Below are 23,185 nucleotides of genomic sequence, written 5' to 3' on the forward strand. Positions count from 1 at the left end.
GGAGAGAGAGGATGTCTGGCATGACCAATCCCTTAGTGCAGTGAAGCTTCCAAAATCTAAGGGCTTCAGACTTGCCCATTTGCTCCCATCCCCCCACTTTCCTCCTCTATACTCCAGGGGTGTGATTTGGGACACCTGAATCTCCCATTCTCATAGGGCTCCTTTTATTTGTTCTCTAGGCATGATTTTTCATGTACCCCGGGGCAAGTGAACAAATGACCCATTAGGCCTGCATTCAAGGAGACCATCCTCTATTGGCCAGAGTCTTGGCTTGGGTGCGCATTTGTCTGGGAATGCATTCTGAACATAGCAGTGTGTTAATTCTGTATATTTTCAAGCTAGTGATGGCTTTTCTATTATACTTCCACTTTATCGCTCTTTTTCCAAAGAATCATTTCCTCTCTATGTTTCTGGGGCTCTGTCTGCCAAAAGGATCTAGGAAGTATTTGGTACTTCAGAGCGTTTTGTCTCTACCTTTCATACCACCAAAGATGTGGGTCCCGAGTGCGACTCAAGGGACTAGCACCTGAGCATCGGCTTCTTGTTCTTTCTTACTAGTGGTCTCTTGAACTAGAGACCCTAAAATAGCCAAGGAAGTTGTTGTCATAGTTCAGAAATAGAGTGTAAAGCATTGTTTATTGATTCTTTGTGTCACTGCCTCTCTGTACCCATAGCTCTGTCTCCAAATGTCATCTCCCCAGCATCCAGGGTGTTGGCAAGGAAAGGTTGTGGAGAAGCCTCACACTAATCACAGAGCATTGCTCTCAGAGGACTGACTGAGCAGTGTTGGTCTGCCTGACGTTGAGCACCTGCTGTAAACCTGAGACATAAGTAGTCTCAGTGTCTTTGTATTCTTTACTCTCTCTTTGGGGACCCTGGGCAGGGCTCTCATGGAAGGGCCTAGCCCACTGTCTGTGGTTCTCAGAAATGCAAGAAAGCAGGGGTAGGGCTAGCCTAAATTGGATTCAATGAGGAAGTTTTGTGGCCCTTCACTTAAGTATCAGCTTTTCTCTGAAAAGACTGTGATGGTGAGTGTAGGCTATTCTGGGGATTATGAAACAGCATCTGTTTCACAATGAGATTTCATCTCACGTGTAAATATATACACTCTCTCAGGCCGAGCCTGTAGGACCTCCAGGCTGATCTGTTAGCAAATGGCTTCTACTCCTGAGTCAGTTTATAATTGACTTCCTTCAAGTGCCTCATTGCTGGGAGTAAGTGTCCAGGGTTGGGACAGAGGATTGAAGTACTGGACCAGCCTTCTGAAAGGTCTTTGGCAGGTGATGAAAGGTATCCATTTTCCATCTACTACTGCTGCCTCTTGTGTCCTGTTAGGTAGGGCGGGCAGGAGGAAAACAGCAAGAGCACCTCATAACCAAAGGAAGCCATTACTTTCCTTGTCCACATTTCCTCCCCATCCCTTTCCCCCATTCCAGAGATAGTCCCTTCATCCTCAGTTGTTCGGTTCTGAATCTGTATGTTTTGTTTCAGTGAGACCTCGAAAGACCCTCCGGGGCAAGCAGAATGTCATTCTCCCTGCAGCAAGGCCAGGCCGACGACCTGGCAAGAAGCCGCATCCTGCCAGGAGGTCCCGGCCAAAGGTACCACCTGTGGATGACACTGAGGTTGATGAGCTGGTAAGAATTATTTATCATCCTCCCTCTAACCTTTCTGCTTCTTATTCCCCACCCCAGCACTAGGAATTCTTCAGGCAACAGGTGGAAGCCTCCCCCTCCTTCCTCCTCCCTAACTTGGGAGGCTGGAGAGGCAGATGGGTGGGCCCTAGGCAGACAGAGGCAGCAGGCCCTCCAGGAACAGCTATGTCCGGCATTCCCCTGCTGTGGCCTGCAAACATTGTCTCCTAGTTAGCAGGCAGCCTGCAACTTATTAAGGACTTTAAAATAGTATCCATGTGTCTCCAGTGGGCTCAGGGGGGCTGGGTCTTCGTCGTGGGAATGTCAGCAATGTTGGAGCCTCACTTACTGTTGGGTCGACAGTTGTTATGGGAGGGACATTATACTCCCCTCTGCTCCTTAACCAATGTAATTTTAGTAGTTTTGTTTTAGATTTCACTTGAGCTTTAAAGAACAAAAAAGCAGCTCTTAAAAACATACTTGTTTTTATAGATCAAATTGGGGTTAGGGGCATAACGCAAGCTTTAGGGGAGATCAGGGGGCATTAAAAGATGCTTCTGTTTGCCCAGCCCTAACCTGTCTACTCTGTGGCTCCTATTGCTGTGAGTCACAGCTCTGTACGGCTACCTGGAAGGGAGGGCCCACTCTGTTTCGCCTTGGCCGTTCAGCTCCCGTGTGTCTGCAGGGGAGGAGCCAGGAAGGGAACTGGACCCCTTGCTGTTCTTCCCAGAGACGCCCTACCCCCACAGAATTGGCTGCTGGGGGTCCAGATAGCCCGTCCGGCTCTCTGCAGTTGCTTGCTGATGCCCATCCATGGTATCGCCGTAATCCCAGGTCCATCTGTTCTCAGAGGGCGAGTGTCCTGTTGACAGTGGTCCTCTCCAGGCGACCTCTAGCAGGACTGCTGTTAATACAGCAACTGCCGCCTGCCCTCTGCTGCTTTGATCACTGTCCACCAGGGAGGAGGCCAGTGGACAGATGGGAAGATGCCTCCTCCTGGGCTGAGAGTGCTCCCTGATTTGTGTGTCAGGAGACTGGACCATTTCTGCTCCAAGGAAATGGTTGCACTCACTTTTTCTTTTTTTTCTTTGAGCAGATGTACACATTTTCTGCCTTGTCCACTCTTCTTCCTCTCTTGTACATATGTAATAACATTCCTCTTTGTTTGGCACCAGGTGCTTCAGACGAAGCGGAGCTCCCGGAGGCAAAGCCTGGAGCTGCAGAAGTGTGAAGAGATCCTGCACAGGCTCGTGAAGTACCGCTTCAGCTGGCCCTTCAGGTGAGCTTGCCTTCTCAAGCACAGGGGATAGGACCAACCTGGTAGGTTCTAGGAACATTCCAGAAAGGCAGCTGACTGAGGGAGCTCCCAGCTGAGCCCCATGGGACTACTCTGATCCCTTTCGTTTCTGGACATGTCTCAGTGGCAGGGGAATTAGCTTTCCCAAACTGGTAGTGACAGCTCTCGGTACAAAGCGAACACACCTTCTCTGTGCTTGCCAGTCGGCCGATGGCGGCAGACGTAGGTATTCTAGGGCTGGTTCTTTAGCTCCCAGGCAGTTTGCAGTCGAGGCTATGCACATAACTCCATTTGGTTCTTCTCCACAGGGAGCCTGTGACCAGGGATGAGGCCGAGGACTACTATGATGTGATCACCCACCCCATGGACTTTCAGACAATACAGAACAAATGTTCCTGTGGGAGCTACCGCTCTGTGCAGGAGTTTCTTACCGACGTGAAGCAAGTGTTTACCAATGCTGAGCTTTACAACTGCCGCGGCAGCCATGTGCTAAACTGCATGGTGAAGACAGAACAGTGTCTGGTGGCTCTGTTGCATAAACACCTTCCTGGCCACCCATATGTCCGTAGGAAACGCAAGAAGTTTCCCGATCGACTTGCTGAAGATGAAGGGGACAGTGAGCCAGAGCCCATTGGACAGTCCAGGGGACGAAGACAGAGGAAGTAGAGAGGCAGGGCCCTGGTAAGGGAGCTCGGGAGACAGTGAGGGAGGTGGGGAGGAAGGCAAGAGAGGAAGACTGAGAACTTGGAAGGGAAGAGATCACAGGGTCCAGAAACGCCTGTCATCCACGCTTGTGCTGTTTGTTAAAACTCCCCACAGGGCCTCACTGAAGCAAAGCTCTTTGGGGAGCCCGATACTGGATTGGTGGTCTCTGCCCAGAAATACTGGGGGCAGAAGAGGTCCGTGACCCTCCCTCTGTGTGTTTCCAGGAAGAGTACAGGGGTGTAGCTTTTCTGGTGAACCCAGTTCCTGTTCCTTCCTTCTTCGCTAAGGTCCCTTCCCCTCTGGCTCCCACAACAGTGCCAAGCCCCTCTGGTCTCCAGGGGGGAGGGATTGCTGTATTATACTGCAGGATCAAGGGTAGTCAGGCCAATTGGGGAGGTGGTGTTGACTTTTTTTTTTTCTTTTAAATCTGTATTTATATACAGTTTTGTTTCTTTAAGCCCGTACTCTGTCTCTTCCTCCCTCTCCCACTCAGGTGACGTATGAGTGAGTGCCATGCAGGATTCTGTATTCACCAGCATCATGAAACAGTTGTGGTCTTTTGAGTTGATCTTGGCAGAGTAAAGGGACATTTCCTGGAGCCATTCCTGAACATCCCTCCCCTTCTTTGTGACAGCCCTTTCCCCACTCCCACTTTACCTCACCCCCTCAAAAAAACAAAAAACTTAAGGCACTTCACTTAGAGACTGGAGTCCTGCTTATAATCATGCGTATAACCTTGACTTTGGATCTGGCCAGAGGGGTGTTGGAGCCCAGCCCACCCACATACCAGACAAGCTCTTAGGGGAGCAGAAGAAAAGCAGGAAGAATTTAAATGTTTAATTTTTTTTAAATTGACTTTTCTAGTTATTAAAAGTTGCTTGTTTCAGCAGTGATATTGTATAAAGAACATCTTGTAAGATATTCCTGTCATCTTGCTTTGGCACATGTACAGTACAGTTTATATGATAATGTGTTGCTTTACTTTCCCCGTCCTCTCCCCCAGCCCATCCGCTCTCGCGCAGAGAAGCTGGGTGGAGGCTCAGCACGGCAAGCAGTGGCATCTCTAGGGGGATGTTCCCTCGTCCTGCCAAGGTGGCTGTTTCTGCCTCCTCCCGTGCCCATTCTGGCCTCAGACGTGGAGCTCCGTGAGGACCTGGGTATTTCAGTGGACAGCGTCAGTAGGGGTGGGAGGAGGAAGCGGGAGAGAAGCTCAGAGCGCCCCTTCCCACGAGTCTAGCGCTAGTTGTTATATTTAGGCAGAACTTTGTAGTCTTTCCCTTTTATGACAGATTTTGATAAAAGTACAAAACAGGGTTTAATTTTCTTTTCTATCAACTTTGAATTTGGAAAATGTGAGCACCAAAGCTCTTCTGTACCTGTTTAAATTAAAGGAAAAGAAGTCCGCCAAGGGGACTGGAACTCCTAGAACTGGAGAATAAAGCCTCCTAATGTTAAGCTGCAAGGCGTGGTCCCTGCCTCTCCCCTTCCTCGTCCAAGGACTTCGGGAATTTGCTCCAGTGGCTGGTGGCTAGGTTTGCCATCCCTTCTCCTACAGGCATGGAGTTAGCACTGATGTTACAATTTCATGATTCCAACCACCGTCCTCCCCTGCCTCCTCTCCTAGATCCAGTCTGCTCTTGTTAATAGTGAGCTTCCTGTGTTGCCACTTCAGTGACACCTGAATTGTTTGTTGTTTTTAAAATTGTCTTTAAGGAGGAAGGACCCCATTAAAGGGTGAACTTGTGATAAATTGGAATTTCAAATAAACATTATGTACTTGTGTTTATAAAGAAGAAACAGTTCTGGTGGATCTTCCTTTGTGCTCTTGGGTGGTGGTGGAGACGGCAGTCCCAGGTGTTGCTCCCCATCGACTCCTGAGCCGCTTCCTCTGTGAAGGTTTGGCTTCCGCAGCCAGAGGGCCTCTCGCTTAAGTCTTTAACTACAGGTCACATCCGCCTGCTGCATTTCTTAGTTCCTGGGAGACATTTCTGACGCCCTGGTATAAAAGCAGCATGACCTTCAAGCCTCTCCTGGCCTCGTGTTTGTCTAAAACCTCAAAACTTCATTTGAAACTAGGAATTGGGGGGGGGGCAGTATTTTAAGGCTTCACTGTGAGAATTTATGTGGTCCTTTAATTTGGGGGAAACTCCTGACATTTTAAAACTTTTTTCAAGGAAAATTTCAAACATAAATGGAGTGACAAGTACAGTCAGTTCCCACGCGCTCAGCTTTAACAGTGTAAGGAGTAGCTGGTTTGAGTAGGTCACGCTGGGCAGCGAACCTGCTTGTGAAGTGAAAGATCTTGCTGAGCCACCGCTGTCATCCCGTCTGGTAAGAAATGAAGCTGCCGGCTGCTGACCAGGGGACCAGGGATGGCACGAGGTGAAACAGGAAGAGCTAATCTGAGGAGTGACCTAGGCCCTGGGTGCGGGTTCTGCCACTGACTCACTTTGGCCGTGGAGAGTGGGGCTTCGAGCCAGTGTTGGTGCTGAGCACTCGTGGGGACGTCTAGTCCTGCCTGGAGGAAGCAGGCTTGCCCCAAGGGGCGACTCGCACTCGGCCAGCTCCCCAGCCCCAGCCCTGCAGCTCTGGGGGGATGACAGTGGCGCTCGGGGCTGCCAAGCCCACATCTTGGGAGTCCTGCTCCTCAGGTGAGTTTCCTGGGCACATACTAGAATAGTGCCTGGGGGAGATGTCACCTCCCCTTGGGTCTGTATCTTGGTCCTACTTATGTCTCAGTAGTACCTCCCTGCTCCCTCACTCCCCAGGGTGTGACTGTGGGGAAGCCACTCCGTCGATTACTACAAATGGGGACGTGAGAACATTTCTGAGGACAGGTCTGAATCATTACTTCTGGGAATCCACCAAGACCTGTCCTCGGCCCTATACACTCTTTCTCCTCAAGTCCTGTCGGGTGGCAGGGAGGCAGACAACATGGTCAGTGGACTTGAGTGGCAGTGAGGTCCCAAAGCAGCCACTCAAGAGGGGCCACCTCTTCCCACTCGCCGGGAGCCGGGGCATCTCCAGCAGGATACTGAGGGAGAAACTCAAGCCAGGTGGAAAGAGGGTCACCTGTTACCAACCTCTCCTGACCTCTGCCCTGGGCCGCCCCGATTCTGGAGCTTCTTCCTTTAGGGTGCAACTTGCTGGGAGGAAGAGCGGCCCCTGACCCCCTTGCAGATTCTCCCCGGCCTGCCTGCGGTCAGGATCAGCCCTGCTGACTGAGTTATTTCCCTGGAGCTGACACCTACCTAGGACCGGGCTAAGTTCTGGTAACTCCGGCCCCCACCGTGCACAAGCTCGGACCTGCAGCACAGGCTCGGCCTACCAGGGACACAGGGACGCCTGACGCTGCACTCCAGAGATCCAAGTGCCAGGCACCAAGGCCACTAGGGAAGGAAGGGGTCTGGGGCCCATGCACATGTCCCCAGGTGTTGGTTTTTGTTTGGCTCTGGAATGTCCTTTTGGGGGTGGGGGAGGTTCGCCTGTGGGAGGGACACGTCCCCTCCCCCACCCACTCTGCCCAAGCTTCTCTGGACATAACTTCCCTAGGTTGTACCCCTGCCATTCCCCACACTGCACCCAGTCAATCGTGGTGTAGGAACCACACAAGCTCCGGAGGCGGTGGTTCGGTTCCAGCTTGGCCTCACCCCGCCTGGCTGTGTGATCCTGAGCCAGCCGAGCCCTCGGAACGTTTCCCTCCGTCTGTAAAGTGGGGAGAGGAGGACCAAGCAGGAGGATTCCGGTGTTTCCTTCCTCCTTTTCCTCCAGGGTGTGGGACTTCCCATAGCGTCTCCCAGGGCTGAGGCCCAGCCCCACGACCAAGTCCTGGCCTCAAAGCAGAGCCCCCCTGGGGCCTGTCCTGACCCTGCACTGCTCCTGTGCTCCCCAACCCTTCCCGCCCCGGTTGCCCTGGAAGCCGGCCACTGGGCTTGTTTCCGCTGGGCGGGGCGTAGCCGCAACTGGCAAGGAAGAGGGGCAGCCGGGTGCCCTTTGGTGCTCCTTCCCCGCCCACCCCACTTGCCTTTTTCTTCCCAGGTCTCTGGAATCCTCTCCATGCAGCCCTTAGTTAGGCAGTTCCTTTAATGCCTTTCCCATCTAAATCCTCTTCTGAAGGAGTACACAGTAAGTCCCCAAGCACCTTTGACCAGTAAGGCCAGGTGACCCTAATTCCCTGGCTCCAGCTGCCCCTGCCCTGGTCAGACCCTCAGCATCTTCCCTCCCACGCCCTGCAGGGCCCTCCCACCCTGCCCTCCCACCCCCAGTGTAACTGTCATCCAGCTCATTCTGTTCCCTCAAAGACCCTCTTCACGTGAGGCATCACAAGGAATTAAGGTCACCTGGCTTTGTTGGTCAAAGGTAATTGGGGACATAATGTGTGCTCTTCTAGAAGAGGATTTAGATGGGAAGGGCGTTCCCCATGCAAAGAGCTGCCTAAGTAAGGGCTGCACGCTTCCCTCGGCGGTCAGTACTGTTCCTTGGGAGAAACAAACCCTAACCCCACTCAACCCGTGACGGGCCTGTCTTCTGGGAACTTGACTCAATCTGTTTCATTCTCCCCGGCTTGCTGTCTTGTTCCGGCGGGACTGGCGGTTGGTGCAGGGCACTGAGCTCGGGCCTGAGAGGCCCTGAGTCTGGGGCTCAGCCAGGTGAGCCCCAGATCTTGGGCACATGAGCTCCTCCCCTCCTGGGGGCCTCCCCTTGGCCCTAACGTGAGGCTGGACCTTTGGGGCCCCCTCGCACTGACAATGAATGCAGGCTGTGTGGAGTAGGCACCCAGGGACAGTAACCAAGACCCTCACCTGACTGGAGTCACAGGGGCCAAGATGGGGCCCTGGCATCTGATCACCAGCTGATAAGGGTCCCCAGGAATGGCCACACACACTTGGCTACCTTACAGTGGGCAGAGACGGAGCAGGTCCCGGCAGCCCTGAGCTTCCCCGGCACGTGGATGCGCGCGGTACCTCTCCCCATCTCCCAGCACACGCATCTGCAAGCTGCCCCGGCGTGGGCACCCGCCCACCAGACTGCCTGGTTCTCACGGCTGCATCAGCACCTCCAATCTCTCAACGTTAGGAGCAGGGGGCCCAATTCCCACTACACTCAAGGGCTCCCCATCCCCAAGCCCTTGTCTGTGCTGCCAAGGTGCCCACATACCAGTCCGGCCCCATCTCCACCCCACCTAGAGACATGATGGCGTGGGGTGGGGTGCCCTGCCGGGGGCCCCCAGGAGGGAGGTGGACACACCAGCAATCTTCCCAGGCAAAAGGGTGGTCAGCCTCCAGCCTCCGAGGCTCCAGGGAGGTGGCCTTCGAGACAACGTTGACAGGCTGACGCCCTCACTTTCCACACCAATGAGGAGAGCAAGTTCCCAGAGAACGTGTTCTCATCCACGGCCCCAAACAGGCCAGAGGTGGCAGTGTCGTCCCAGGGGATTCCCTGAGCGTCCGGCAGGCATCCCAGTCTCACTTTGGAAGCACAGAACTCAGGCCTCAGAGGCCAGAGGGGCAAAACACACACACACACAGCGTCTGGGACTCCTGCAAAGCACAGCTGCTCCGGGGGACTTCCTCCCGCGGGGCCCTCACCCTCTACCTTCCCCTTCCCCACCACAGAGGACTCGGCAGTGCCACACGGGGTTTATTCCAGTCACAGCTTCCAGAGAAACGCAACAATAAATTACATCATTAAATAAACTCCTGCTGGACCCTACCCCCTTCTGCCCCCTCCTCCCACACCCTCTCCCAGGACCCTGTGGGGACTCAGCCAGGCCCATCCCCCAACTGCGGCGGGACAGGGCATGAACCTCACTGGGTCCCCACCCTGGTTCTCAGCCCCCTCGTACTCACTTGCCTGACCTTGACAGCTGGGCAGCTGCTAGTCAGCTGTCTCCGGGGGGAGGGGCAGGGAGGGCAAGGAGGGCGCAGCAGCCACCCTGCGCCAGGCCTGTGTCGCTAGAGGTGTGTGGGGTTCTCCAGAGAGGGGTCTGTCTTAGTCATGTGCAAGACCACGGTGGGGGCCTTATAGTGGCAGTGCATGCCACGGCCATAGCCCCCGGGGGCCCGGCAGGCCTTGGCCCGGGCCCGGCCAGCTGCCATCTTGCGATGGCACAGACTCTGCCAGGTCTGGAAAGTCTTGGAGCTCCATACCCAGACACCACTGGTGATGCCCACCACCAGCGACATGAAGATTTTGAGCATAAAGACAGCCACAGTGGGCACCGAGCCCCCTGGCAGCGAGCAGTCCCTGCGGCCTCCGGGCATGGTGGCTGCTGTGCATGGCTGCTCTGTGGCCCGAAGGCGCCAGAAGTCCATGTTGAGGCGTTCATAGACGTAGCAAACAATGACGCAGGTGGCAGGCACTGTGTAGAGGATGGAGAAGACCCCAATCTTGACCATGAGCTTCTCCAGCTTCTCGGTGTTGGTACCGCCGGTCTTCATGATCTTGCGGATGTGGAAGAGAGCCACGAAGCCGGTCAGGAGGAAGCTGGTGCCCAGCACCAGGTAGCAGGAGAGCGGCACCAGGACGAAGCCCGTGAGCGCAGCCGCATCCATGCTGGCCACGTAGCAGAGCCCGGTCAGCTCGTCCCCGGCCACCTTGCGCAGCGTCAGGATGACGATGGTCTTGAGCGCCGGCAGGCCCCAGGCCGCCATGTGGAAGTAGCTGCCGTGGGCCTCGATGGCCTCGTGGCCCCATTTCTTGCCGGCCGCTAGGAACCAGGTGAGCGTCAGGACCACCCACCACAGCGAGCTGGCCATGCCGAAGTAGTAGAGCAGCAGGAAGACGAGCGTGCAGCCCGTGTTCTCCAGGCCCTCCTGGATCACGTAGAGCGCGCCCGCCTCCTGGTCGCAGGCTACGCTCTGGGCCCCGGCCACAGCGCGGATGAGGAAGGCCAGCGAGTAGACGTTGTAGCACATGGAGAGGAAGATGATGGGGCGCTCGGGGTACTGGAAGCGGTGGGGCTCCAGCAGGAAGGTGAGCACGGTGAAGGCGGTGGAGAAGAAGCACAGCGCCGACCACACGGCCATCCAGACGAGCGCGAAGTCCTTGTCGCGCCGCGACCAGAACACCTCGACGCCCGGCCCGCAGCGCGGCGCGCACGAGCGGCTCTTCTCCACGTACTGGAACTTCTCCGGGTTCTCGCAGGTGCCGCCACCTCCCGGGCCCGGGCCCGCGTCGCCAGGGGGCCTCGCGGGCCGCGGCGCCACGGGCAACATGCCCAGGCCCTTGTGGGGCTCGGCGGGGCCGGCCGTGGCGTTCTCGGGCGCCTCCATGCAGAGCGCGTGAGGGTCGTTGCGCGTGGGCAGCCGGGCGCAGTCGAGCGAGTCGGGCCAGCCGAAGTTGAACTGCTCCATGATGGGCGCGCAGCGCAGGCGGGCCTGCTCGCACATGGGCCGGCAGGCGGGGATGGGCGTCGAGACCTGGTCGGTGCACATGGGCGCGTACAGCGAGCACAGGAAGAAGCGCAGGTGGCTGTGGCAGCCGTACTGCACGAGCGGCGCGAACTCGGCCAGCTCGGCGGCCGCCTCGCCCTGCGACGTGTGGCCCAGCAGGTTGGGCATGCGGGTCAGGTTGTAGCCGATGCCGCGGCACATGGGGATGTCCACCGCCTGGCACGGCGCCGGCCCGCGCCCGCGCTCCGGGTCGAAGCGGCCGATCTCCAGCGCCGCGCCGCCCGCCGCCAGCAGCTGCCACAGCAGCAGCGCCCGGCCGAGCGGCAGCACGGCCATCCCGGGCGGCCCGGGCCGAGGGCGGGAGCGCGGCCCCGGTTCACTCCGGCCGCGCCGTCCCGCACCCCCGTGCCTGCCCGCCACGTCGCCGGGCGCGGGCCATCGCCCAGCCGCCCACGTGTGTCCGGGCGCCACGGGGCGCCCTGGGCAGCGCGCGCGAAGCCGCCCGCGGGACAGGAGGCGCCGAGCCCGCCGAACCGCCACCGCCGCTGCCACTGGAGCCGCCGCCGAGCCAGAGCCGGCGCAGCCTCCCGGGGCCGCCGCTACCAGCCCCCGGGGCGGGGCTCCCGGAGGGCACGCCCAGGGGCGGGGCCTCCGCGCGCCGGGCACGCCCCCGCCGGGCTTTAAAGGCGCCGCGTCTCTCAGCCGAGCTGGGGCGTCCGCTGGGGGCGGTCTGGCCCGGCAGAGTGTTTGAGGTCGTCTGCCCGCTCCGCTTACGTTTCCACTCGGTTCTTCCCCTTCCCTTGCTGCTCAGTCTCTCCTCGCGACGGCACTGTCTGCAGGAAGATCATTCTGTGTCCGCTGCCCACACTCCCACACTGGGTCACCTGGATTTATCATTTCTGAAGGCCTCACGAGTGGGAAGCCTTGGCCTTGAGTGACTGCTCAAATGCAGCCTCTGCCTCTTCACTGGTTGTATGTGACTTTGGGTCTTCCCTCTGAGCCTCAGCTTCCTTTTCTGTAAAGCGGGCAGATAATCCTGTTAAAAATTAATAACGCACATATTGTGGACCTGCGGCTGATCTATCCGGCTGCATGCTTTACCTTGATCTTCTCGGTAATCCAGGAATGCTACACTATCCCCATTTCCCAAATGGAGAAACTAAGGCTCAGAGAGGAACGATGTACCCGAGGGCGTAGACCCACTAAGTGTTCCATTTGTGACTGTCTGACTCCGGACCCCATACTCATTTCACAAGGCCACCATGCTCCCCTGGGAAGGGGTGTTATCACCCTCTCGCCTCTCTCTAGCTTAAGACCTCTGGGGCCCACTTAGAAACTGCCATGGTTCCCCAGTAGCTCTGTGGGTGCAACCCAAGTGCCACTGGCAGGCCACCCAAGGGGCTCTGCTCTGGGACCCCTCAGAGACTGCCATCCCTCTCCCTCCTGGCCTAGAAATACCTGGAAGACTCAGACTCAGATTCCACCTGAGCGCTCAGCACAGGGCCGGGCACCCTAGTAGCTGGTCTGGGATGCTTAGCGCATGAATCAGTGCGTGACCTAGAACTGCAGGCAGGCTGGGAAACTGACTGAGGACCTACTGTGAGCCAAGCAGACCCTGGGCCAGGCATTTTACGGTGACTTTTTTAACCTTCACAACAGTCTTACAAGGAAGTCTTGTACCCATTTTACAGACAAGAAACTGAGGCTCAGAAAACTCAAGGTATTTGCCTAGCAAGGATCACACAGCTCTAAGGGTCAGGGTTGGCATTCCGGCTCTTCCACTGCATGCGGCTGCCTGGGCACCTGCCCAGCCGGCCCAGCTTGGCCAACACCTGCCTGCTGTAGAGCCGGCCTGTGGTGGGGACACAGGAAGGAGCAGTGGTGGTGATGGTGAGAAAATGGGGCCATCGTTTCCCACACATCCTGTAATTAGTGTTCAGCTGCCCTTAGAACAGGGATCAGGAAGGGACCAGGAAAGGGAGACGCCGTCTTGGGCACACACCCAGCCCCTGGCTCTGGGAGGACCCAGCAGATGGGCACCCACAGAGATGCAGCCAGCCCTGTGTCCAGCACACAGTGCAAACTCGGCCCACGTGAGCCGTGAGAGGTGCCACTGCAAGGTCCTGACTGTCCCCAGGAGGCAAGGGCAGGAGTGTGGTACCTGCAAAAAGAGGACTCAGCTTTGACCCCCTGGGCAGGGATAACGGAGCTTCCCAAAATGTCAGTGGTGGCTGCCCCAAGCAAAGCTGGTGCTCCTGGGGTGGCAGCTGAAGCCCTTCCAGGCAGAGCCCCCCCCCCCATTTCCCTCCATGCCCCACACCCCACCCTCACTCCTTAGAAACATCTGAGAAGTCCCAGCCCAGAAGGCCTTCCTCCTCCTCTTCTGTTCCATCCCAGCACCCCATACTCAAGCATCACCCCCCGGACCCCAACAGCCCCTGTCTCCCCGCTCTGCCGCCAGGGCTGGAGGCTCTGCCCTGTGGGCCCAGCATGCTGTGAACTCTCCGTCTGTCCCCAGCAGCTGCTCCAGGGCCCTGGGAGCATATTATTTCTCTCTGTGTCAGGCCTGGCAGTGGCCTAGATATGTGGACGATAGTGCCCCATGGCCGTGCCTCCTGAGCCCGCTCAGGGTGTCTGTGGGAGGTGGCGCTCTGCCCGCCAGGACTGAGAGGCCCAGGCTGCTGGCGGGCCCCTGCTGGGGCTGGCCCAGGAGCCAGGGTTTGGGTGCCCCCGCCCCGCGCCAGGGTGGAGAGGACCCGGGGGCCCTCGCTCTGGCAGCCTCCGTGGGCAAGGCGCCCCAGGGCCGTGGGATGCCAGGCCTGTCACCATGGCAATGGCCACTCCTGGGAAGCCAGAGGTGGGGGGTGGAAGGGCCCCGCCCCCAAGCAGATGCGGCCTGGGAGAGGAAGGGCCTCTGGGGCCTCCTGCCCACCCACCCGGCTTTGTCACCCGATCTGCTTCTTTACAAAGGAGGAACAATAGAGGGCTCACTGAAAGGGAGACTATGAGGAGGACCGGAGGGGAGGGGAGGGGAGGGGAGGGAGGAGGTCACCATCAGTGTCCCACCCCAGCCCTGCTCTGCTGGGCAGAGGGGCCGGAGACAGGCGAGGTGCGGATGGAGCCCCCCAGGTCCTCCTTCCGGGACATCAGCCCTTCCTGGGGGCCTTGCCTGGGGCCAACCAGTTGCCCTGCTTATGTGGGAAGGGACACCCTCCTGGCCTGTGTCCCCCTCTCCAACCTCGCCATGCTCCCAGCCTGGCTCACCACTCACCCCTCACCAGATTCATGCTGTGGCATCTAGGCCCTTCCCTCCCTCCCTCCCGACTCAGCTCTGACACTGCCTCCTCCGGGATCACCCCTGCGGGACGCCCACCCGCCCTGGTGCCCACCTCTGTGCCTGCAGCCACCACGCTGCACCTGTGCCTGTCTCCGCAGCACCAGCCTGGGGGCCTCTGGAGGCCAGGGACGTGCTCCTCGGTGTCTTGGCACCTGGCCTGGAGTAGACTCCCATGTTTGTTGTGTGAAAAGAATGTCAGAATGAGAAGGAGGCCATAGACTCTTCTGGAAGAGGCTTGAATGCACGTGGGGCCTGAGGTTGGGGAACGTGTGTTTATTTGACCCTGGGGGACAGAGGTGTCTGTGTGAGTAAGCAGGGACCAGGAGGACCGTCCTGCACCTCCTCCAGCTGCCCAGGCCACCCCACAGGAGAGGCCATCTGTGGTAGTGGAAGACCCAGCAGGGACACCCACACCTGCTCTGGGGCAGGGCTTGCGGGAACCGCGTGTGTTCCTGTGGAGGTGGGCACTGGCCCGTGTGTGTGGCCGTTTGTGTACATGTGCACACAAAGTCCATGCAGGTGCCTGGCCACTCCTGTGTGTGTGCACCTGTCCAGGGGCAGGGCTGGGGAAGACCCTGGGTGGGGCTCTGGGAATGAGCCCTGGTTCTGACTCAGTTTCCCTAGCTGAGGATGTCAAGGGCTACACTAGACTGTTTCTTCCATTCTTACTAAAGAGGCATTTAAAAAATTCCTTATTAGGGCTTTGACAATTTTCACAGTAATTCAACATGAGAGATGAGCAGAGAAATAAGATAATTATCTGACCCTCCTCTTACAGCCTTAGCCCCGAGGGAACCAGTATTCAGAGTTCAAGCATCTCTTTTGATCCTTTTTTCCTAGACTTCGCAAACACATATATACATGTATCGCAGTCTTTACTTATCTGTTCTTTACTAAAATAGAATTAATGCTATGTACAGTATACCTCATTTTTCTCACCTAAAAATCCATCATGGGTGGATACATGGATATGTGATAAAAGTAAGAATAGTAAAATGTTAATGGTAGAATTGGTGGGCATTCAGATGCTCACTATAACTTTTTTTCAACCTATATGTTTAAATTTTCATAATAAAATATTTGGAAAAAAATCTATCACAAATGTCTTTCCATGTCAACACACAAGCATACAACTTGTTCTTTTTAATAACCACTTTAATTGCCACAGTGTGGCTTTATTATAAATTACTCAGCTAATCTCCTATGGATAGACATTTAGGTTCTTTCCAGTAGGAGCTATATCAGCCACACAGAGATACAAATATACACACCTACACTCATGGGCAGCAAACTGTGGCCCCTAGGCCAAATCTGGCTGGCTGCCTGTGTTTGTAAATAAAGTTTTATTGGGACACAGCCATGCTCATTGGTTTATGTATAGTCTACGGTTGCTTTTGAGCTAAAGCAACCAGAGAATTCAGAAGTTGTGATAGAGACCATGGAGCCTGCAAAGCCAAAAGTATTTATTATACTATCTTCATAGAAAAAGTTTGCTGAAGCCTAAACTTACTAGTGCTTTTATTTCTATAGCATAGAGTTTGAGAACTTGGGATTCTGGGTCAATGGGTGTGGGAATATTTTTTATAGCATTATTGTGGTACGTTATTGATGTTACACAATAAACTGCACATATTTAAAGTGTATAATTTGATGAGTTTTGACACATGGATATACTTGTGAAATCATCACCACAATCAATCCAGATAATGGATATTTTCCAGTTAAAATGCAGATATGGTGCATTGGCTCACTCCTGTAATCTCAGCTACTTGGGAGGCTGAGGCGGGAGGATCACTTGAGGCCAGGAGTTCAAAACTAGCCTGGATAACATATCTATAGGTAACATATCACATATGTATATATGATAGGTCTCTATATCAGACATAGAGACCTATCTCTATATAAAAGAAATGTTAATAGCTGGATAAGCTAAATACCCTGACTTGATCATTACACATTCTATGCACGTAACAAAATTGCACTTGTACCTCATAAATATGTACACATATAATGTATCCAGAAAAATTTAAAAAGTAAAAAAATAGTTAGTAAAATGTTAACGTATATTGTACATGCTACAATATAGTGTGAAATGAGCTCAATAATAGCTACCATTTATTAAGTATTAATTAGCATCTCATTTAATCTTCATAATACCTTAGGAGGTGATTATTATTTATTCTAATGTTTAGATGAGGAAATGGAGGTTTAGAGAGAGTTGAGGCAACTTGACTAAGGGCAAGTGATAACGCCAGAATTTTTTTTCACAGCAATGAGCATCACCCTAGAAGTCTTCTTGTGCCTTCCCTCCCCATTAGCTTGCATTTGTTTTACACAAATGGAACGTTAGTGTGATTTTATGTAACGTTTTACTCGCAGGCATTAACTGAGCACTTACTCCGTGCCAGGCAGCGGCTCCTCTGCGGCCCCCACAGCACACAGGCAGCGGGGACTGGGGACTGGGGACAGAAGGCAAACCAGATGCCCTTCTTGCCCTGTGGTGGCTTGCGATCAGCTGGAGTCACAGACAGAATAGTGACCATGCTGGTGCCCGCTGACCCTGCGATGAGAGAGGGGAGCCGTGGGGGCCCTGTGGAGGTGGGGCATGGGCTCAGTCTCCAGGCCGGTTGGAGCCAGGTGTGAGTCTGGAAAGCCAGGATTTACCCCTGGGCAATGGGGAGCCAGGGAAGGTTCCAAGGGAGGGAATGCTAAGGTACACGAGCGCTGTACCGAGCGCTGTGGAGGCAAAGGACCAGCACGAGCTCTGCAGGGACAAGTCCTGGAGGGAGGACGCATCTGAGGCACACGGGTGGGCGCCCACACTCGCGGTGGGGCCCCGAGCTCGGGGCTGGGCCAGGGGCAGGTTGAGGGACTGGGCCGGGGCAGGGCGTGGGGCAGCGGGACAGGGACAGGGACAAGGGCGCGGGGCAGCGGGACAAGGACGGGGCAGGGCGCGGGGCAGGGGCAGGGGCGGGACGCGGGGCAGCGGGACAGGGACAGGGGTGGGACGCGGGGCAGGTCGTGGGACAGCAGGACAGGGGCAGGGGAACAGGGACAGGAGCGGGGCGCGGGGCAGGGACAGGGGCAGGGGCGGGGCCCCGGGGCAGGGGGACACGGATAGGGGCGGGGCCCCGGGGCAGGGGAACAGGGACAGGGGCGGGGTGCGGGGCAGGGAGACAGGGACAGGGGCGGGGCCCCGGGGCAGGGGGACACGGATAGGGGCGGGGTGCGGGGCAGGGACAGGGACAGGGGCGGGGTGCGGGGCAGGGACAGGGGTGGGGTGCGGGGCAGGGACAGGGACAGGGGCGGGGTGCGGGGCAGGGAGACAGGGACAGGGGCGGGGCGCGGGGCAGGGACAGGGACAGGGGCGGGGCCCCGGGGCAGGGGAACAGGGACAGGGGCGGGGTGCGGGGCAGGGAGACAGGGACAGGGGCGGGGCGCGGGGCAGGGACAGGGACAGGGGCGGGGCCCGGGCTGGGGCCGGGTCGGGCAGGGCCGTCGCTCGCTCGCTCTCCGGGGCAGCCGGGCCGGGGACGCGCCCGGAGGCGCCGGCCGCCGCTGAAAGCCGCTTTTGTGCTGCGGGGCGAGCTCCTGTTTCGTTGACGTTGGAACCTGCTGCTTATTTACCCAACTCGGAGGGAAATTCAGCAGCGGTCGAGGAGAAAAAAATAACCTCAGCCGCAGCCGAGTGACGAGCAAAGAGGCCCCGCCGCCCCGGCCCTGCCCGGCGGGCTCGGTCTCCCGCTCGCCCCGGGCCGGGACCCTCACCCGCTCCGAGCCGCACCCTGCCCGCCCCTGCCCGGGTGTTCCGGGCCATCCTCCGCCTCGCTCGGCTGGCCCAGCCCCAGCCCGGCCACTGCGGCCCACGCCGGAGCCTGGCTCAGGTGTGCGGGCAGGAGCCCGGCAAGGCTGCCCGGTGGGGCTGTGACCTTTAGCCACTGCACACCGCGTCCTCCTTCGGGGGGTTGTGCAGGAAAGGGCGTGGGCCTCCCGGTCTCCACCCCGCAGCCTCTCTGGCCCTGCCCCAGGCCCAGGTGGGATGAGCCCTGGTCCTGGGGAAGGCAGCCCTTTGCCACTGGGGGCACCTTGCACCGTGATGTCGGCTGCCGGGTGGGGCTGCAGGGCCTGGGCAAGGGTCCCTGCCTCTCTCGCTCCTGCTCTGGCCCCTGACTCGTGGCTGGTGGCGGGACATCTCCGGGGGGGGGGTGTAGCTCCCTGCCCTGGTCTGAGTGGTTAGTGGCCCACCAGGGGCTGCAGAATGCACCCTTGTCTCCAGGTCGCCCTGCAGAGCCTGCTCAGCCTCCAAGCAATGGCCCTTCCTTCTCCCTGCACCCGCAAACCGCAGATCCGGCCTCCCAGGGGCGCCCCAGGGGCCCTGCGTTTCTCCTGGTCGTACCTCACCACCCCTCACCTGCACTCCATCACCTCCTCCAGGACACGCCTGCCCAACCTGCGCCTCACCTCCCCAACAACCTGTGTGTCACCTCCCCCCCAGGCCAGGGGCTGGGTCTAATTCATTATCATTCCCCCACTGGAAGTGAGAGTTGGACGCCCCAGGGGAAGGTGATGATCTGGGTCTTCAATCTGCTAATGTCACAGCCATTGTGGTTCTGTGGTCCAGTCTCCTCCTCCCAGTGCTCCTGGCGCCTTCCTCCCTCTTGGACCACTAGTTCCACTTTGTCCCTTTTCCTGCCTGCCATGTGCCATGAGCTTTGGACCCAGGGCTGTGGCCAGAGTGGGCAGCAGTGGGCCTTGAGGTGGGGCTGGGCCCTGGGGGTGCAGCCCAGTCCCGGTGGGCTTTCCCAGGCCCCTGCAAGGTGGCCCCTGACATCCCACCAGGTCCGCGTGGTTTTCGGCAGCTTGGCCTCTGCCCGTCTCTTGGCCCTTCTTGGCTTCTTTCCGCAGTTGGCCCAAGCCCTGCCCTCTCTGCCTACAGAGCTGCATTTGCCCCCATTTTACAGATGAAGAAACTGAGTCTTGGGGAGGCCGAGAGGTGGAGCTGGAACCCAGGCCTCCTGACCCCAGGCCAGTGCCCTACCTGTCTCCGCCTGGGCCCCTCTCTTTGGTCCTCCTGCCAGACACGGCCACTTGCTTTCCTGCCTCCTTACTCAGCCCTCTCGTCCACAGGGCTGCACTGGCTCCACAGGCAGCGAGCCGTCCTTCCCAGGTGTCAGTGTGAGGAGAAAGGACAGCACCCCCCTGTCCCCAACACCCACATGTCTTTTTCTGTAAGTTTTTTTTTTTTATAGCTGGGGATCTCACTATATTGCCCAGGCTGGTCTTGAACTCCTGGCCGCAAGCGATCCTCCCACCTCAGCCTCCCAAAGTACTAAGATTACAGGCTTGAGCCACCGTGCTGGCCTTTTCCTATCACTTCTGTCGCCATTTCCTCAGGTGCTCATGCAGGAAACGCCTCAGGCGTACCTTCGAGGTGTTCGGGCCCTGGGAAGCCGTGGCACACAGAGCGGCTCGAACCACGTGCCACAACTGTCGGTGTAGACCGCTCGTCAGTCCTCTGCGCTGTGGTTTTCTCAGCTGTGAAAGGGATATTCTGGTGGGGCCAGTGATGCTACAGTGTTGCTGAATTTGATGACATGCAGGTTCCAGCCTTGGCACAGGGCCCGGCGGGGCGGGGACTCCGCATGCCCGCGACGTCACAATTACTGTTAGCTCCCAGGGACGCTGTCAACTTCCCACACTCCTCCGACCGGCCCCCGCCTCACTCTCTATTCGTGACTCTGGAGTCAACTAATGTCTCAAGTTGTCATTCAAAGCTCATTGAAAGCCCGGTTGTCGTCATTTTGGCTTTCATGAGCCTTAGGCACTTTTGCCTTCCTGGGCCCCCTTTTCCATTAAAAAAAATTTTTAATTGTATTTTATGACTACATTGGTAAAAAGTGAGTCTATTAATATTATATATGAAAACATTTTTTAGCCTACTAGTTAATGTTTTTTCCTACTGATTTTAAAAGAAACGAAAGCTTTTTTCTGGGCCCCTGAGAGCCTGTGGGCTCTGGGTGTGGCGCCACTGTGCGTGCTGGATGGGTGGCCCTGGCTGTCATCAGGCGAGGCTTCATTTCCTCCTGCAGGGGGGGGCGTGCCTCCCCAGGCAGGCGTGGGCACCAACCGGACTTCTCCTCTGGAGCGCCTTCCTTCTCCCCTGCACCTGGGGAGGGGTGGGAGGTGAGGCCCTGCCGGTTTCCCTAGGGCCTTGGCCTCGTCCTCAGCACATGAGCCGTCGCCAGGAATCCGCGCTCAGGGCCTCCTCCCCTGTCTGGATGGGCTGAGCCAGCCTGGAGGCCACTCCCCTGTCCCTTGACCCCAGGGCCCCACTAGGGGAGGCCAGATCTTCCTGATGCATCACATCTACTCTGCTCCAGAGCCTTCACTGGCTCCCACCTTCTGTAGGGTCAGACCCAAACGGCTTGGCTTGGAGGTCAGCACCTTGCTGGGCCTTGGTGACCAGTTGTCCCTCCCCCAGCCCCAGTCACGGAGCCCAGGGTCCCAACACCTGTGACCCCCACTCACCCCAACATACCAGCCAGCCCCCTGCGCTTGGCTCCGGCCTCTGCTCCGGATGGTCCCTCTGCTGGCTGCACCCTGTGTCACCATTGCTTTCGTTTTTACTCCTTTTAAAGAGAAAGATAATATACATATAATCACATATATTTAAAAATAAGCATTATGCTCTGTAAAAACTTCAAACTATGGTACATATGAGTTTAAATAATAAAAAGTGAAAACCCACACTCTTCATGCCCCTATCCCGCCCTCTCTGGAAGGGACCTCTGTTGGCCGGATGCGGTGGCCCATGCCTGTAATCCTAGCACTCTGGGAGGCCAAGGCGGGAGGATTGCTTAAGCTCAGGAGTTTGAGACCAGCCTGAGCAAGAGTGAGACCCCCGTCTCTACTAAAATAGAAACAGTTAGCCGGGCATGGTGGCGCATGCCTGTAGTCCCAGCTACTCGGGAGGCTGAGGCAGGAGGATCGCTTGAGCCCAGGAATTGGAGGTTGCTGTGAGCTAGGCTGAGGCCACGGCACTCTAGCCCAGGCGACAGAGCCAGACTGTCTCACAAAAAAAAAAAAGAAGGATCTCTGTTGGCAGTTGGGCGTGTGTCCCTCAAGACCTTTACAGACATGGGCTCATGTACCTGCTTACAAATGAATAAAATTAGGATGCTTTTATTTATAATCAACTTGTAACAAAAGTAATATATACATACAGTTATTTCTTTTTTATTGAGGTATAGTTTACATTAAAATGCATAAATCTTAAATGTTCGGCTTGGTGAATTTTTCACCCATGTGACAGCTCCCCCAAATCAAGACACAGATCCTGCCATCACCCCAGAAGTCTCCTCTGTGCCCCTTTCCCGCCGACACCCCAAGACACGCTGCTGTCCTCACTGCTACCATCCCCAAATGTCATGTGAGTGGAACCAGACGATATCTACTCTCGTCTCCAGCGTCTTTTGCTCAACATGTTCTCGTCATCCCTGTGGCTGTGTGCACCTGTAGTTCGTTCATTGTCGCTGGTCAGTAGTGTCCTAGTGTGTGGACACGGCACGGTTTGTTTATCCACTCTCCTTTCACGACATCCAGTTTGGGGCTACTATGAACAAGTCTACTGTGAATTTTCTTGAACTTGTCTTTCGGTAGACACGTCTGCTGGGTTCAACGTGGGTCTCAATTGTTGGGTCATGGGACACAGAGTTTTAGGTTTGAGGCTTTGGCCCTCACAGCTTTCCCTTCTCCAACTTCGTAAGGTCATTATGCCACAGTCTCTGATTGAATTCGTATTTAGTGTTTTACACTACTATGGCCACAGTGGCCCTGCTGAGCCAAGCGGGGGAGTCTTACATGTCCTTTATTTATTTATTATTATTATTTTTAGAGACAGAGTCTCACTCTGTTGCCCAGGCTGGGGTGCAGTGGCATGATCATAGCTCACCGCAGCCTCCAGCTGCTGGGCTGACATACCTCGGCGGTGTTGCCGGTTCAGCTCCAGATCACTGCGATACAGAAAACATTGCAGAAACGGGAGTCACACGGGGTCTCACTGTATTGCCCAGGCTGGTCTTGAACTCCTGGCCTCAATCGATCCTCCCGCCTCGGCCTCCCCAAGAGCTAAGATTACATGTGTGAGCCACGACGCCCAGTCTAGGTTCTTGGGTGTGTTCTCAGCGTCCTAACCTTCGCCTGCAGGCTGGCAGACCCTCAGGAAGCCCTTCTGATTGGACACGCACGTCTTTCAGTTCCAGGAAATGTTCTCAAATTATTTCTTGGATAATTTCTCCCTTCTCTATTCTTTATTTCCTCTCTCTGGAATTCCTATTACAAAAATATTGGGCCTCTTGGATTGATTTCTAATTTTCTTTTCTTTCTAACATCTACATCTTTATCTTTTCAGTTACTTTCTGAGAAATATCCTCATCTTTATCTTCCAACCTTGTATTGATTCTTTTATTTATTTATGTACTTATTTGCTTTTAACTACCATATTTTTAACTTGCAGGAGACCTTCTTGTTCTCTATTTTTCTTTCTTTCTTTCTTTTTTTTTAAATAGCATCCTATCGAGCCTTCTTGGAGCAGCAGGCAGCGCGTCAGTCTCATAATCTGAAGGTCCTGAGTAAAATAGCATCCTGTTCTTGTTTCACGGTTTAAAAAAAAAACAAAAAAATTTTTTTTTTTTTTTGAGACAAGGGCTTGCTCTGTCACCCAAGCTGGAGTGCCGTGGCATCATCATAGCTCACTGCAGCCTCCAACTCCTGGCCTCAACTGTTCCTCCTGGCTCAGCCTCCCCAGTAGCTGGGCCTA

General features: G+C 56.1%; 2 protein-coding genes across 3 annotated transcripts in view; one reads left to right on the plus strand and one right to left on the minus strand.

Moving 5' to 3' along the window:
• Positions 1–5,433, plus strand: part of BAZ1B (bromodomain adjacent to zinc finger domain 1B) — a 73,619-nt gene extending 68,186 nt beyond the window's left edge. Inside the window, exons 17-20 of one of the 2 annotated variants that reach the window (XM_069486327.1) lie at positions 1,492–1,637; positions 2,810–2,913; positions 3,240–3,612; positions 4,130–5,433. In XM_069486327.1, coding sequence (XP_069342428.1) covers positions 1,492–1,637; positions 2,810–2,913; positions 3,240–3,597 — 608 coding nt within the window. In that variant the 3' untranslated portion in view covers positions 3,598–3,612; positions 4,130–5,433. Of the gene's footprint in view, positions 1–1,491; positions 1,638–2,809; positions 2,914–3,239 lie in introns of both variants that reach the window. The other variant, XM_069486326.1, reaches the window with a different exon arrangement.
• Positions 5,434–9,263: 3,830 nt separating this feature from the next.
• On the minus strand, positions 9,264–11,606 carry FZD9 (frizzled class receptor 9). The gene has a single exon (XM_069486370.1). The coding sequence runs from the start codon at positions 11,364–11,366 to the stop codon at positions 9,591–9,593; it is 1,776 nt and encodes a 591-aa protein (XP_069342471.1). The 5' UTR covers positions 11,367–11,606; the 3' UTR covers positions 9,264–9,590.
• Between the last annotated feature and the right edge of the window lie 11,579 nt (positions 11,607–23,185).

The sequence above is a fragment of the Eulemur rufifrons genome, chromosome 14 (genome assembly GCF_041146395.1).
Source record: "Eulemur rufifrons isolate Redbay chromosome 14, OSU_ERuf_1, whole genome shotgun sequence".
Classification (NCBI taxonomy): Eukaryota; Metazoa; Chordata; class Mammalia; order Primates; family Lemuridae; genus Eulemur; species Eulemur rufifrons.